The sequence below is a fragment of the Quercus suber genome, unplaced genomic scaffold (genome assembly GCF_002906115.3).
Source record: "Quercus suber isolate HL8 unplaced genomic scaffold, Cork oak 2.0 scaffold_69, whole genome shotgun sequence".
In the NCBI taxonomy this organism is placed as follows: Eukaryota; Viridiplantae; Streptophyta; class Magnoliopsida; order Fagales; family Fagaceae; genus Quercus; species Quercus suber.
The window spans coordinates 667,873-685,090 of record NW_027069534.1 but is presented as its reverse complement, the minus strand read 5'-3'; the positions used below and the strand labels follow the sequence as shown (position 1 = coordinate 685,090).

General features: G+C 32.8%; 2 protein-coding genes across 3 annotated transcripts; one reads left to right on the top strand and one right to left on the bottom strand.

The window, feature by feature from the left end:
* Positions 1-475: 475 nt before the first annotated feature.
* LOC112023712 (tRNA (carboxymethyluridine(34)-5-O)-methyltransferase) lies at positions 476-4,619 on the bottom strand. Its single transcript, XM_024056334.2, has 3 exons — positions 4,488-4,619; positions 1,812-2,912; positions 476-975 (listed from the first exon to the last, which is right to left on the bottom strand). The coding sequence occupies exons 2-3, from the start codon at positions 2,876-2,878 to the stop codon at positions 888-890; spliced, it is 1,155 nt and encodes a 384-aa protein (XP_023912102.1). The 5' UTR covers positions 2,879-2,912; positions 4,488-4,619; the 3' UTR covers positions 476-887.
* Positions 4,620-10,408: 5,789 nt separating this feature from the next.
* LOC112023739 (probable LL-diaminopimelate aminotransferase, chloroplastic) lies at positions 10,409-16,885 on the top strand. 2 transcript variants are annotated; one of them, XM_024056363.2, is made up of 10 exons: positions 10,410-10,560; positions 10,693-10,721; positions 10,858-10,925; positions 11,146-11,262; positions 11,972-12,034; positions 14,319-14,423; positions 14,545-14,595; positions 15,444-15,764; positions 15,886-16,092; positions 16,370-16,885. In XM_024056363.2, exons 1-10 carry the CDS (start codon positions 10,484-10,486, stop codon positions 16,661-16,663), a joined length of 1,332 nt encoding a protein of 443 aa, XP_023912131.1. In that variant the 5' UTR covers positions 10,410-10,483; the 3' UTR covers positions 16,664-16,885. The 2 variants fall into 2 exon arrangements, with proteins under 2 accessions (XP_065629181.1, XP_023912131.1); XM_065773109.1 differs by lacking the exons at positions 14,319-14,423; positions 14,545-14,595 and having other exon boundaries at positions 10,409-10,560.
* The last annotated feature ends 333 nt before the right edge of the window (positions 16,886-17,218 follow it).

The window sequence follows — 17,218 nt, the reverse complement described above, 5'->3', positions numbered from 1 at the left end:
TCAAACAGCAGCTATTACCCACCATACAAGTTGAATCCAAGTATCGAACCATTGTAAACATATGCAAATGCAACCATGGGTTGTCAAAAATAGTCTACTCCAGTCTCTAAGAAGAGTTTCTTCTTCTCTGGCTACACACTATTTTCAAGCATAATAACATGGGCAGGAAGGTTTCTTATGTTCTAATAATATCTGATATCCTAGATGTACTTAATAAGAATAAAGAGTAAATGTCAGGCCAACAAGCCTTAGGACTTGGGTTCAAGTCTCAATAACTAGTTGTGTGTTGACGCTCCTTTTATCCCATCTCCATCCCAAACGGTCCAAAAAATAATAAGTAAGTTTCTCACAGACCGGGAGTATGGGATCTCACCTGAGAGCAGGTAAGATACTACTATGGTCATGCCCAGGTAGGAAAGCCACACTAGTTGCCCCCCTCTACCCATTTTTTTGTTACCAAAAAAAATAAAAAGAGTAAATGCAAATTGATGCATAACTTGATAGCAGAAAGATAAATTTGATCCAATGTTGATTAGTACAGGCATAGAAGGACCTCAAAAATACATTCCTTACAAGGCCAATGCATGATAAATACATTGGATTACCCAAATCCCCCATGTAATGGTAAGACACATATCCTTTGTGACCAATGTATGTTACACTTCAGTCTGCTCTCTCTGTCCTCCAAAGATCAATCCCTCACACACATACACCCAGCGTTTCCTCAGATCCACCACGTATGTAAGGAACAGTGCACTGAGCATCATAACTGCACATGGGTCAAATTGGGAAGTGCAAAAGTTTGCAAAGCCCATCCCTTAAGGAAAAAAAGCAACCATCTACATAAATCCATTTAGGCCCTTTGACATCCCAGCAAGTTTAATTTGTCATAATATTTTCTCAAGAATGATACACCAGTTTGATTTGTCATAAAATCGGTCAACAATGACTGCATTGTCCATACCTGAGACTAACCTGTAGAGAGAGTGATAAATAAGGAGGAAGAAACATCATCTACCTTGTGTAAACAAGCATGTCAAGGCATGAAGCAGCGAAGGGAAAAAACTTAAGTTATAAAAATCAAATAAAAGCAAAATGTTTAATACATGGACTTTAGAAATCTCAGAATGGCACCAACAAAAAAGCTGGGGAAAAAAATGAAGGGTTATGTCCAGTTGCATGCTTGAGAATGGTGAAGATCATCAAATGTTACCATGAGTTTCCTTGGAATTGTTCAAAAGTTCATCAAAACTACCATTAATGGGCCTATTCTCATTTGATGACTTAAAGTTGGCAGAATTGGCCCCCTCATAGTGCGTAAATGGTCTTCTGGCACAGAATTACATAGATATAAGCATTCATGTCATGCAATTGATGCAGGGGACACCCTGATTTTCAGCTATACATTCCTAATCCTAACAAAAGCAACTCAATCTCCATACTAAAGATAAATTGACCAAAATGGTTGATATGCATACTTGCTAAACATTGTAGCCTGAATATCACTAAGATCACTGTTATGCATGTTTGGGTTGCTCTCCAAAACAATCTCAGTGTTATGCAAGTTATATATTCAAATCCATAAGTATGGTTCAGATGATATAATGGCATCAGAGATCTCTATTATAGATGCATCAAAATAGTAACAGGCACAAATTCTATTCCAGCTAGCATGTAAGATATTTCGAGCAAGAGAAGATAGACTGGAATTTCCTTCAAGTAATTCAAAACCAATTAATAGAAAAGCACAAATAACAATCAATAGAAGCAAGTTAATCCAAATGAAAACATATAATGAAGAGATAAATTACCTTTCAAGTTCGCCTTGACTGAAAACATGGTAATATCTATTGTACACTACAGCACCCTTTTTATCATCTTTCTTTGCCAGACCATTTGCAAGAGCACATGCAGAAACACCACTTACTTCAGCACGATGATAAGGTAAATGCCAAGGAACAAAATACTCCTGGTGATTCATGGTATTCCTTTCATGTTTAAAGACCACTGAATCATTTTTACTTTCAGAGGTCAAATGCATAGTTTCATGCATCTTCTCTGTTGAACTCTCCTTGAAATCTTTTACAAGCTCTCTTGAACTATTCTCCTCACTTTCTGGGATACTTTCTAATAGCGAGGATGAAGGGCTACGAGCATGAGGACTAGCTGGTCCTATCCACTCTTCATCATATTTTTCTGTCAGTGGAGTCCATTTAGCAACCAATGACTGATCCTCTTGTTCTACAGCCCAAACTGTTATCAGAACTAGCCCACCCTTTTTGACAACTCTAACTAATTCTTCAATTGCTTTTTTCCTCCGAATCTCTGTACTTAGATGATGTAATACAGCAATAGAGATTGCTGCATCACCAAAACCTGTTTTATATGGAAGATTAACAGCATCTGCAACAAGTACTTCATGCCCTCTATCTGCACAGATTTTGATAAGGGGAGCACTTATATCACATCCTATGAAAAAGCAATCAGGATTCAAACCCAAGTACTTTCCATTACCACATCCCGCATCTAAGATGAGAGATCCTGAAGGCAAAGATGATAAAAAGGTGGCTACTTTTGGCCATTTAGCAAACCGGGTGGAACTAAAATGGGGAGCAATAGCATCATAAACATGATGGACATACTTCTTTTCTATTTCAGGGGTGGATTGTACACTTAAGGATGATACGCTTTGAGATTGTGGAATTTGAGATTCTCCATCACATACAAGAGTAGACATGTTATAAGCACCTTTTATTTTGAGTTCTCCTGTGGTATTGAAAACTTCTGAATGACAGAGATTATGAACTAGAGTGAGTACACTAAAGTCCTGGGGAGATTTATAGAAGAATCTACTCACTCTTAAAACATTATGAAGCATTAGCCAGAAATTCTGAATGTAATCAGAAATGACCCTGCAAAAGACCATTGATAATAAGAACAAACAATTTTGCAAATCCTGTGATATAAATCAAATGCAAAAAGAGGTAACTACATAACATAATAGGAGTTGCAAACCATAACATTCTTAATTTTGAGTAAGCAACAGTGCAACAAAGATTAAGAGAGGGAAAACAGCACAGATTGATTAGCACGTCAGCTGTGTCTAAGTATGATTGCTCATTCCTTGATTACCATTTTCATCATGCATATTTTTGAGATCATTTTTTCCCAGCAACCAAGGAGTTAAGGACCTAAAATCTATCAGGAAAGCAACTTGTATGATTTAGTTGGAAATTAACCAATTATTAAACAGTTGTCAAGTTCACTCAGCAAAAAATGGGTTTGGCAACTTAAAGCAATGGCGTTTAGATTAAAATAACTTTTCACGAGAAATGCAAGCCTATAGGTTTTGTAAGAAATGCCTGACCAGTGACCTCTATGTGTCTTTCCAATGAATTTCAGTCTTCAATTCTGAAAGACTGAAACCCCACAAACTGATTGCATTGAACATTACTATTATCCATACTACTGTGAAGACTGAAATGTGGATCATAATCAAAGAAGTAGTTTATTATGGTCCCCCTTTTTTTTTATGATGACATGGAACCTCACCAAGGCAGGGCCCTTAGACCCACCACTGGAGAGTAAACCACAGATATACGACAACACTTGCCAGAACCGTGTATCAAGTAATCTAGGGGAACTTTGAGTAGGGACTGAACCCAGGATGTCTAGGTCTACAACTCATCCCAAGCCTCCAACCACTAGGCTGCACCCCTGTCGGGTATTATGATCTCCCAATTTCCAATTATATCCTTTTGGACTAAGATATGGATTTCTTTTGCTGAAACTAGATCTAGTCTAAATTGAGATTACGAATATCCTAACCATTTCATATTTCTAGTTCTCACAATTTTTCACCCCTGTTTACATACAGCCATTTGATATCCAAATTCAGAATTTCACAATGTTATTAATTTCAAGTAGCAATAAATTAATACTTGTTTCAAGCTCAGTTAAGTGCAATGTTTTCATTCTTTCACTTTTACTATCATAAAAAATAAATAAAAGAGTCAGCTTCAGACACTCGACCTAATCTGTATTCTAATACCTTACTTCTCAGTTCTCACCTAATCATCAACAACAATAATGTAAACTCTACCTCAATGTAAACACACAGACATAAATAACAAACTTAAACAATCTTTCGTTTTTTTTTTTTTTTTTTTTCCTTCTTCAAAGCTCTTGACCTGGAAAACTCTAACAACCCTTTTCCACATTCGGTCCAGTGGCACGCGGTAAGACCAATCAAAGATTGACCCACATTGCATTCTTATATGAGCAAACGCCACGGATTTTCTCAAAGGCGAGTCTTCCCTGATTTTCTCAGTACCCAAACAGCCCAATAATAGAAAAAACCAAACCAAAATCCAAAAAAAAAAAAAAATTCTAACAAATTTAGGGCCGAAATCCTCATATATTTGATATGACTTACAAAGAAACAAAGATTGTAAAGAAAGATATAATGAAAATAAAAATCGGCTAACCTTTGGAGTTGGAGAAACCTGAGCAATTGATACGCCGAAGAAAATCACCCGTTAGTCTCTTTAGGTAGGTATTGTGCTCCAACCTGTATTCAAGTTTTGTTTTTGCTTATGCTTTTTCTCACAAATTTAAAACGCACCGTTTTGGCTCACACACAAACAAATAGAAATTAAAAAGTGGTTAAACTGCCGCACACGCTTAGTAAGATGGTCACTCTACAATTATTAGTGTTTGTGGGATGTGGGAGGTAAAGGTTGGGATTTAAATCTCTAAGATGGAGTTAACATGAGTCTAAATCTTCTGTCTCACTTTTCCTGCTCTACTCTATACTCTATCAATAAATGTTTGGCACGTGTTCACCTAATTAATTAAATACTATTAATAATAGTATTTAATTAATTAGGTGAACACATGGCAAACATTTATTTGTGGAGTATAGAGTGGAATAGGAAAAGTGAGACATAAGATTTGCACTCGCTTAACACATATACACTTTTTAGATTATTATAAAGTCACACTTTTTATAGGTTGTACCAAAATTTTATATTAGAAGAAGAAAGTTATAGGGATAACAAAAATTCACAATATTATGAAATTAGTTTTACTATCTCACACATGAGTTCATCATAGTTTGTAATTTTTTTTAAATTGTTCATATGTGAAGTGATAGACTAATTTAGAAATGTTGTAAAAAATTTTGAATTTTTGTTGTGTCGGCTCTTTAAATCATGTCTCAAGTTTTTGATTTTCTCAATTAACATCCCAAATTTATAATTTGTTTCCATTTGAAGTGTTTGTCTATTTTCGTGATTAATTTTCATTATTATGAGTAGTAACGAGGTATATAAATGCAGGAAACTGTTAATTAATCTCTACATTTCACCTAAAAATTTTATATAAATAAATTTGGTAACCATTAAACAAGAAAGGAAGAGAAAGAAAATTTTATTTTTGAAGAGAAAGTTTCCTTAAAGAGAGAAACATATTAATTACTAGAAAATCAAAGTTTGTGAAGTACAAAATTTTATCAATAAATAATAGAGATGGACAAGAGGTTTTAAATTGTAACGGTTTCATAAGTTTGGGACTTAATTGACAAAATCAAAAAACTTGAAATCTAATTTTATATGAGATATAAATTATGGACTTTTTATGTTATTTCCCTATGCACCATTTTATCAAATTAAAAACTTGGCCATTTTTTTATGCAAGCAACAAGGATAATTCTTTCTGTGGTTTCATTTCTTATTCTCTCACTTACATATGATTTAATTAAGAGCCTTGTACCTTAATTGAAACTTCCCCATATGCAAAGTACTTGAAGACTTAAAGGTGAAAGGATTCGAGTTACGGGCCGAGGTTAGCAGCATATTTTACTTATATATATATATATATATATATGGGACAGAAGATTTGGACTCTTTGTTTGGTAACCCTTTTTATTTTCTATTTTCAAATTTTTTTTTGGGGAATATATATTAAAAAAAAAATTCTTGTATTTTTGAAATAAAAAATGTAGGGTCTATATTTGTGGCCCAAACCCAAGAGGTATGAAATATGAGCCCAACAAGCCCAGTACAATAAATTTGTAGAGAGTGGGTGAAAGAACTGAGCTGTTTGTGAACTAAACAACAGTTAATCAATGTTTAACAGATAAATAAGTGCAAGAACAAACTTGAAACTTGAATAAATTGTTGTTCGAGGAAACCAACTTTTGTTTATATACTTCTTAGAGATATAGTAAACCTTATTTCTCACTTCCTTTTTCTCTCTTTCCCCTCCCCCTCTCATGAGAGGTCCTTTACATTTATATAGTTTTCTTTTTGTCTATCTTCATCGTACACTTGTTCTTCATCTAAGCATTCACTTGAGTATGTGTCTCGTCAAGTATCTTCTTTAGTTCTTCATGAGTGGTGGTAGCAGAGGCTGCACTGTTCAAGGGTATTCTCCACATTAACGCGGTCAGAAAAGCTGCTGCAGTGCATTTAATGCAGTGGTAGCAGCTTTTCCTTTAAATATTTCTCTATTCTTATCATCTTTATACGTGCCTGAAGTTTATCCTTATCGTTGGAATTATCAGGAAGGTCACTCGAACCTTCCATGTACTTGCTTGACCGATATTCTTCATATCCGAGGAGGACAAACTCTTCGGACTATATTTTTCGATCATTTCCCTGCATGATTCTCCAGTCTAGGGCTTTTTTCAATCATTTATTCTTCTTCGGACATACCTTAATCTTCAAATAGTGTCCAAGGCCCAATATATAAATTTGGGCTTTAATCCCCACAAAAAACATGTTTGGTTTATTGAAATTAAAAAGATAGTTTTATGAAGAAAAAGAAAAAAGAAAATACTAATATATGTTGTTATTAGGATTTGAACTCTAATGCTAATACATTAAATTACATTCGTGTTTTCATTAACTTTTAAAAATTAGAAACTGAAAATATGCAAAATGCTTTTTTCAGTTTCCTTCACAAATTGAGTTTGAAGAACAGTTTTTGTTTTCTGTCTATTTTGAGTTGCCAAACAAGTTTTTTAGTCTCAAAAATAGAAAATTATTTTTAAAAATAGAAAATTAAGGAAAAAAACAGTTACTAAACATACCCTAAGTGTTTTGTCATTTTTAGTTTTTATCTTGTTATTAAGTGATGAGAAAAATTGTGTATAGCAAGTTGATACTCATTGAGTTTTACAGTTTGATATTTTAAAAAAAGGGCTCTTCAAGGAATGCATCTCTTGCAATATTTCGTAGGCTTTTCACTTGAATTTTGTTATGGATCCCATATGAGACATAAAATATTTAGTTAAATCTAAAAAATCTCCACAAGAAATTACCAAGTATCTAGTCTCCTGTTTCTATGAAGCGAAGGTATTGAGACTACGACAAGTTAAAAGAGAACTAAGCCTGAAAAGTGAAAATACTCTGTAGTCCAGTCCGAAATAATATTAAGTCAAATGCACTTTTTTAAATTGATTAATGGCTCACCCTTAACTTTAAGGTTATGTATCTCCTTAAAAAAAAGAAAAAGAAAAAGAAAAAACCTTTAAGGCTATGTCAGCATGACATAGGTGCTATGTCCCAAAAAGAAAAAAAATAATACTATATATTAATTGCTAGTAAAAGGTGTTCACAGTTGAGCATTCACAACAAGAGTGTCAAACCCACTCAAAAGCTATTTTTAATATTTTAAACTGCAAAAATCATGCTCCATTAAAGATGCCATATCTTACAAAATTTGATATCAATGAGAATTCATTGTAGCAACTTGTTATTATTTTTTAATGATTTTGTGGTGGTTGGTTTTTGTGGTGATTTTTTTTTATTATTTTAATGAGTCGTTTATATTATTATAAATAAAATAATAAAAAAATATAATTGTGAGATGAATTGGGAAGTGAGTTGTTAAAATTGATAAAGTAGGTTTGAGTTGTTAAATGCTATATTTTTTGAGATCTTTAATTACAACGCAATTTCTAATTCTTTTCTAATATCCTAGCATTTTATTTAGGACAAAGTTTAGCTATAAAATTAGTTGTAACTTAAGACTACAAACTCACTCAATAAAATAAATATTATAACATATTTTGAAAATCTAACCGTTGAATTGCATGTTCTTTACGCCCTTAATACACATGTTAAATTTTGTGTCAATCGAATATCATTTACTATATGATTTATAAGCTTATATTTTGTGCATAATTTTAAATTACAAAAGCTTGCAATTTAAAAAATTTATTGATGATATAGTTATTGATCTTTAATTTTCTTGAAATTTTGCAAACATGAAGGATATAAGAAGAAGATGTAATCCAATGGTGGATTTGTCAAAATTCACCTCCAATAAGAATATATTAAGTAAGTTTGTAGTCTAAGGCTACAACCAATTTTGTAGCTAAATTTTGTCCTTTTATTTATTTGTTTAGAAAATTTATCTTATTTTGTCTTTGGCCATTAGACTTTAGTTTTATGAGTTTATGGTGGCTAGCCAATTCCTTTCAAGTTCTTCTTAGCTTCATGGAAGCTCTTCTACATCTACCAGTGACCTTGAAAATATACTTGATTTAATAAAATTCAACATTGATGTTAGACTGGTCCTTAAACTAAATTACAACTTGATGTATTATATTTTTTTATTTGAATCTTAAATATTAAGTCAATCAAATATTGCTATAATAGTACTCTCCCTGTATAGGTTGCTGCAATTTAAATTTCTAGTTTGTGTTTATCTTAGACCTTTTTGTACTCTAATCATGAAATAATTAAATATAATTAAAACTTTGTGTGATACCCATTTATGAAAAATGGTCAAGTTTTGGACATTATCTAAATAATTAGTCCAAGTCTCCTATGAGACATGGTTCATTAAATAGTGTTTATTGCTTCTGTCAACTATGGCGTGATACTGATGGACGTATTTGTTGGGTGCGAACAGAATTTTCCACGTCCGAGAGGCTTAGAATTCCATGGTGAGAGTATTCTTAGAAAAAAGGGTAGGAGGAATAATAAGATTATTTATATAATATATAAAACCAAAGATTAACCATTACAAGGAATTTTAACTGTGACTAGACTTTTGCAGTCTTGTGTTGTTACATGACTCCAAAACAAATTGTAAGTTGTAACTAAGATTCTATTGTCGTTGTTGTTATCATTTTCTTTATAAATATTTTTGATAAACAGTTAACAATTCTAATTTGTTGGAAATTTAAGATATTCTTTCATCTTGTTTCTTCGTGTGTCTTTCTCTCCTTCTGTTCAATTATTCAAGGTACAGTTATTCAGAGAAAAAAATAATAACGCTTAGAGGAACAGTGTTGTTGTGTATAAACTAAGGTTGTCTATTATTGAGTATGTAACTACATATAAGAAAATAAGTATTTTCAGTATGTACGTATCATCATAATGTGGTTTTCTCAGAAATTGTGATTCAAGTTTCTTGAAGTTTCATGAGATGAGATTTTACAATTCATTTAGATTAAACAATTAAAGGATAACCTCGAAAAGTAAATTTCAGTTTCTTTCTACAAAGATCATTTTGTTTTTTTCTTTTTCTTTTTGTTCCTCTTTTGCTGAGAAGGTCAACTTGAATGTTTTATTTGATGTATAGTCACCGTCATAGTGAAATTGTTCCATGTGTTTGATGTAAAGACCCAATCCAGATGCTCCACGGTTCCTTTAGCAGCCAATCTTCATTCTTCACGTGGGTTGTAGGTTTTGATTTTTGTCACGTTACCATTTATAATATTATGTTCAATAATTACATAAAAAATTTTGCAACTTTTGAAACGACATATCATAGATTATATATAATAAAAATTAGTTATAATTTTATTAAATTTGATGTTATTAGTAATCATGATTTGACCAGCAAATTATTAAAGAAAAAATATATTAAATTTGTTGAGTCTATAGCATTTTGTACAATTTAAGCTTAGAAAGTTAGTTGTGTGGGTGTCTCTAATGATTTTTTTTCTTTGTTATTTTAGCTTTTTGTAGGAATTCGAAGACCCTCCATTATTTTTATAATATGACAAATTTCTTTGAAAATAGTAAGACTCCTCTGTGTGTACATAAGGGACTTGTAAAGGTGGTTAGGTTCAAAGAAAAGACCTTATATGAATTTTTCCACAAAAAGTGTGACCTAAACATTAGGTGGTTTGTGAAAAGTATTTATGAAGTACTCACTGATCAAAAGCCTTCATGGAAGTCATGGTCTAGGAAGTTGTATCGAAAAAATGACACCTTGTGCAGTGTACGTGGCTGCCATGAGTTGCTTTTTTTTTTTTTTCACATTTGTTTGCTTCTAGGAATTACCTAAGAAAATTCTGATGCACAGATAAAATGTTCCCAAGTTGTTTATTGCTTTTAGGGACCCTTCGCGGCATATCTATTATTGTGCTAACTACCCTCAAGTATATAACTATACATATCCTTTTGCTATTGAGATAATCGTGAAGGAGCTTAATAGTGAAGCAAAATTTTCGAAACACATTATGTATTACTCTCTACTTTCATCATCCATTTGCATACCTCTTGCAGTTTCATTACAACCTAAAACAACTTGGACCAGGTTATTGATAAACACCTCCTTACAATCCTTTCATATATGTTATTTGTTGACCATGATTGTGTTGTTTCTAAATAGGTTTTATTTATGGTACTCAATTTTTTAACATATATGTTTTTCTTTGGTGACTTACAGTACAAAGTTCAACAATGAGAAAAAAGTTGGTAAGTCACTTTATTGCATCTGCTAGACTAGAGCTCTCAAATGCTTTCTCTAAATCTGATTGTTTCATTAATTATGGAAATATATAGACTTCGAAATAAATCTGTATACAAGGGCTAATACATTATATCATCACAGGTTCATGCACAGGAGTCCCACGCAATTTCAATATGGAAAAACTGCAAAGTGGATATTTGTTTCCCGAGGTCCGCTTCTCAAATCTTCACGGATCATAATGTTTTTTTTTTTTTGCCTACTTTTTTTACATTTATTTTATGCAATCTGTTTCATGCTAATGTTTCAAGAATAGTAGTTTTGTTGTTGTTTTCATTTGTGAATACCCCTGGTTGGAATTTTATATGTTGTATACTACTCTCCTTTCAAGTTTGCTATTAATTCTATGATACCTTGTGGTAACTTGAGCAGATAGGCATGCGCGAGTCTGAACACACTCAGAAGTATCCTCATGCAAGGTTAATAAGACTTGGCATTGGTGACACCACAGAGCCTATACCGGATATCATAACATCTGCTATGGCTGAGGTAAATAAATTGTGGCTGCCAAAATTGAAAAATAATGTTCACTTAACCCAAAAGCTTAAGGGTTTACACCCCAACAACACCTTAGGGAGGGGTTAACATAACATACAAGACCACCACTTAACTCAAAAGCAAGCCTATGAGTTTAAGCTTAACTATGTTAGATTAACCACTCACTCTTCTAATTATTATTTATGTGGGACTTCAATCATATTGTATTTCCTTTTCTACTACGGTCCAACTTTTGGGACAGAACTTATGATTGCATATCTTTAGTCCATTGGTCTAGTGTTTTCAACCAACAAGTTGAATTGTCGACGAAAGGAACTCATAGCTAGAGGCCAACAATCTTGCATTGACTTGGTTAATCTGAGCAACTTAGTGGGAATATCTATACTAGTACCACACAGCATGTGAATGAGCAGCGCCTTTTCCCAATTTCTATTATTGTTTTTTATCTGACAAAGAATATGCGTCTTAATTTTTGTTTTCAACTTGAAAGATATGTTTGATTGTATAAGCCTGTTCCCTTTTCCTCTGTTGTTAATGAAGAATAACTAATATGCTATCTTTGCACTTGGTGCAATGCCACAGCCAATATGATTCTAACCCCCACTTTTATGCCTTGGTTTGTCTCAGGCCTTTGAAACTTTCTGTATGACCTTTTTTTTCCCTTTTTTTCATGGCAAATCTGTTTTATTCTGTTTTGCAGCATGTATATGCTCTATCGACAGTTAAGGGTTATAGAGGGTATGGAGCTGAGCAAGGCAATATGGTACAGTGGCACTTTTGGTTCTTATTATGAATCCATCGTTTTTCTCTCTCATTTTTATCTTATCTTAGTTGGTGTGGCTAAACGTATTTGGATAACGACTTCCTGTAGAGGAAACTACTAACTACTGTTGAAGTAAGAAAAAAGTATAAATAATGGGTATTGATTCTCTCATACTCAGTTTTCAAGTTTTAAATGTGTACATCAACTTAAAAAATGTGTGCATTGCACATGAAATTATAAACTAGGAAGTGTACAACAACAAATGTGAAACAATATTTTCCTATAAATAATTGAAGCCACTCAAGTTGTTAGTGAGAATCATAAAAATTTATCATTGACAAAACATCCTCTCTATTTTTTGGGTTGACCATGGATGCTAGAGCTGTTAGAACATGTGAAACCCCATGTGTGTTGACGAAGCACTGTTGTTTACAAACACAATAAAAGTTAGAACATTTCTGGTGTTAATTACTATACTTATTTCTCCATTAGCATCCAATACGTAACTGTCAATTTCTTTGTGCCCTTGACACAAAAGATAAGGACGTTTTGTCTTCCTCTTTCCTCCTTTGGCTTGTCCTTTACACCGTACTGATTAACAAGAATCTTACCAAAACACTCAATTTGGCATTCTATTAAGTTATAAACTTATGTTAGGAATAACATCACCTTCGAGTTCATTACTAACACTCAGTTTATTATGCATCAATCACAGCTTGGCATATTACTATATTAGTTGAGTACGAAACTGTGTGCGAGAGTCCCTACACTTATTAACTTATTAAATGTGTTTTAACTAATTTTTAGGCCAATTTTCTGGATAAGAATTGACATGACCTTATAAATTGTTAGCCTTATCCCATCATGTGGCGTATATAATTCTATCAATCCTACTGAATATTTATGAACAAACAAAATAAATGTGAAGAAGACGTGAAATTATTCAGAACAAGTCCTCTTTCGTACATAAATATTGACAAGGACGGACCCACTAAGGGGTTGAGGGGCCATGCCCCCCCCCCCCCCCCAAAAACACCAAATAGTATATAAATGAAAAAATTTGACGCATAAAAGATAAGGACGTTTTGTCTTCGTCTTTCCTCCTTTCGCTTGTCTTTTACACCGTACTCATTAACAAGAATCTTACCAAAACACTCAATTTGGCATTCTATTAAGTTATAAACTTATGTTAGGAATAACATCACCTTCGAGTTCATTACTAACACTCAGTTTATTATGCATCAATCACAGCTTGGCCTATTACTATATTAGTTGAGTACGAAACTGTGTGCGAGAGTCCCTGCACTTATTAACTTATTAAATGTGTTTTAACTAATTTTTAGGCCAATTTTCTGGATAAGAATTGACATGACCTTATAAGTTGTTAGCCTTATCCCATCATGTGGCTTATATAATTCTATCAATCCTACTGAATATTTATGAACAAAATAAATTTGAAGAAGACGTGAATTTATTCAGAACAAGTCCTCTTTCTTACATAAATATTGACAAGGACGGACCCACTAAGGGGTTGGGGGGCCATGCCCCCCTCCTTTTTTGAAAAATATTAAATAGTATATAAATGAAAAAAAAAAAAAAATCTCCAATTCACCAATATTATAATTCAATAATTCATAACCAAAAAAATTTCATAGAAAAAAAAAATTCCCTTAGGAGGTGACAACAATTTATATGACTTTTTAAATTGATTTCTAAACTATGGAAAAATGAATTACAATATTTATATTTTTTTCATTAGATAAAATGCCAAAATTCTTTTAGAAGCTAATATTGATGACGCAGCATTGCCAACTCTTAATATTGATATCCCAGTTTTTTAAAATCCTCAAACAAAGTTTTGAAAAACTTCATTAGTGTGATTTTTAGTTGCATCCAAAATGATGGGATTATCATATTGGTGAGTTGGTCAACATAATAAAGTCAACATATTAATTCATCTTCTTCTTTTTTTCTTCTTCTTCAAAAAATGTTAAAATATCATGTTATAACTTTCAACTTTTTTTGTTCATATTATATCCTTCTTGACTTAAATACTTAGGTAATAAAGTGCAATTTTTTGTCTACCATGATTTTTTTTAATAAACCATGTCACATGAAATTTTTTTAGTTCATGCTTTAGCCCCCTTAAGTTCAAATCCTCGTTCCATCCCTAAATATCGACCTATATCCATGAAAGGGACGTGTAGTACAAATACACAACACAATAATGTTTGGTTCAATGAAAGCCATATCTCACTGTTGAAAGTTAATTTCTTTGCTGCAGGAATTAAGAATGGCTATTGCGGAAACATTTTATAGAGACTTAGGTGTAAAAGGAAATGAAGTTTTTGTATCAGATGGTGCACAATGTGACATTTCTCGTCTTCAGGTTAGAAAAAACCAATTATATCTAAAGAAATTATACTAATAAATTTAATTAAGCAGTGTAATTTAGCAAGGACCAGTTATTATATGTTATAGATTCTCATTACTATTTTCCTCCTTAGCAGTTGCTTCTTGGATCAAATGTGTCAATGGCTGTACAGGACCCATCTTTTCCGGTATTTCTTTTTTCCTTGATATGGCTAAATGCTTAGATGAACCTCAAACGTTAAAAGACTTTTCCTAAAGAAACTGCAGCGGTGATACTAAGTTACCACTAATTGTTACCAATTACACATGCTACAGCCTACGGTGCTTGTGTTTATTTTTGTAGCACTCGTAAAATTTTGAACAATAATAAACATTTGGGTGAGTTTTTTTTTTTTGGTTGAAATTTTATTACAGTATTGGCTAATTTAGCTAAAAACCCATTTGGGTTATTGGATTTGAATGCTCTAATCCTGAATTATGGATCTCCCTCATGATACAAGTCTCGTTATCTTTTCCTCTATTTGAATCCATCATTTCATTTTTTTTTCTTTAGTGTTTTTTTCTATGTATGTTTTTTTTTTTTTTTTTTTTTTTTTTTTCTTTTTGGAGTGGGGTATGTTCTAACCATAAGACACTCGTACTTGTGCCCCATATGCATAATGGTTTTGGCTTTCTCTAGAAGCATATAACCGACTCTTTCAAAAGCTTTTGAACAGTACTCATGAGCACCATATGGTCCACCTTCAATGTTTATGTTGCTTTCTGTTCCCCAGCAAGATGACCCATTTAGATTGTTTCATCATAAAGTCTATTAGATTCTCCTATTGGTCTGTATCTTTGGGAAGATCATTGTACCTAGTAGTAGATTCAGAATCATCCTTTTAAACTAGATTTTGTTATCCACATATGCTACTATAAAAAAAAATAAAAAATAAAAATTAAGGAATCAAGCAATCAACATGTATGATATTTTTCTCTCGAACATTTTTTGTGTTTGGGCCTCCATATTGATGAACATGGATTGTGATTGGAACAGGCTTATATAGATTGTGGTGTTATTGTTGGTCGAGCTGGCAACTACCAAGAGAAAACTGGGACCTATGATAATATTGTGTACATGAAATGTGGGCCTGAGAACAATTTTTTTCCAGACTTATCTACTACTTCAAGGACAGATATCATTTTCTTTTGCTCTCCAAACAATCCAACTGGTTATGCTGCATCAAGGCAGCAATTACAGCAACTTGTGGATTTTGCTAAGGCAAATGGATCCATGATCATTTATGACTCTGCCTATGCTGCTTATGTGACAGATGATAGCCCAAGATCAATCTTTGAAATTCCTGGAGCCAAAGAGGTTTGTCACTTGCATTAATCATCATCTTATGGTTAATAATGACAACTATTCCTACTTCTATATTTGACATCAACCTTAATTGTTAATGTTAATTAACCATTTGGGTCATTCACAAATACAGGTTGCCATTGAAATTTCGTCCTTCTCCAAATTTGCCGGCTTTACTGGTGTTCGTCTTGGTTGGACAGTGGTTCCTGAAGAGCTTTTGTACTCAAATGGATTTCCAGTTATGAAGGATTATAATCGCATTGTGTGCACATGTTTCAATGGTGCATCAAGTGTTGCTCAAGCTGGAGGACTAGCATGCCTTTCCAAAGAAGGTTATCGGGTTAGTTTTTACTTTTTACCACCTTATCAGGCAATTTTTCTTGTAAACTTATTCAAAGTTTGATTCAATTTTTTGTGTAGCTAAAAAAAAAAGTCTGATTAAGTTGTCAAGCAACCTGAACAATTTAACATATGAAATTCTTTGGATGTGCGTGACAAAATTATTACAAAATTTGGTCTAATTGAATTTCTATAGAACCTTATTAAACCCAGTTTTATAATGAAGTAGATCTTTTATTTGAAAATTTAGTAGTCTCAATATTAAATTTTTGTTTCAGGCCTTAACTACTGTGGTTGATTACTACATGGGCAATGCTGAAATACTTGTTGATGCATTTTCATCCCTTGGATTGAAGGCGTATGGTGGGAAAAATGCCCCATATGTGTGGGTACATTTTCCGGGTAAGAGTTCTTGGGATGTATTCAATGAAATTCTCGAAAAAACACACATAGTGACAATTCCAGGTATAGGATTTGGTCCAGGAGGCGAAGGATATGTTAGAGTCAGTGGATTTGGCCATAGAGAACGTATATTGGAGGCTTCAATGAGGCTGAAAAATCTTTATAAATGAAATCATTTTACGATTCCATTTACATGTTGAATAAAATGGTGAGGTGGATTCTATTGCATAAATAGTTGTTTATGCTGAGAATCATATGGTGGTTTCAGTACAGGAATTTATACTGTTAGGAGGAGTAATTGTTGGGATATTATTTTTAATTTTATGTAACAGTTTGAGATCAATCACATTGTGTAGTAGCTTTACAAATAATATTCATGAATTACTTGGAAAGATCTATTTAGTCACATTGTTTTGGTATTTTTTTTCTCAGCCCATTCACGATTAGAAAGGGCCTAGGTTGGCCCATATAGCCCAACAGGTTATAAGTCGGCTTTCTATCCAAAAACTAAATAGCCCTCTCTAGCTATTGCACACATCATTACCCCATAAAGACCAAAATAAAAAAAAAAAACATCATCATTAACAGGTTACTATTAATGTTTTGACAAATATGAGTTGTTTTAAGTGATTTATAGATAAATCATTGTTAATTATTACACTATCATCCTTTTTTTTCTTTTTTCCTTTTTCTTTTTTGAGAATCAATTATTAGACTGTTATCAA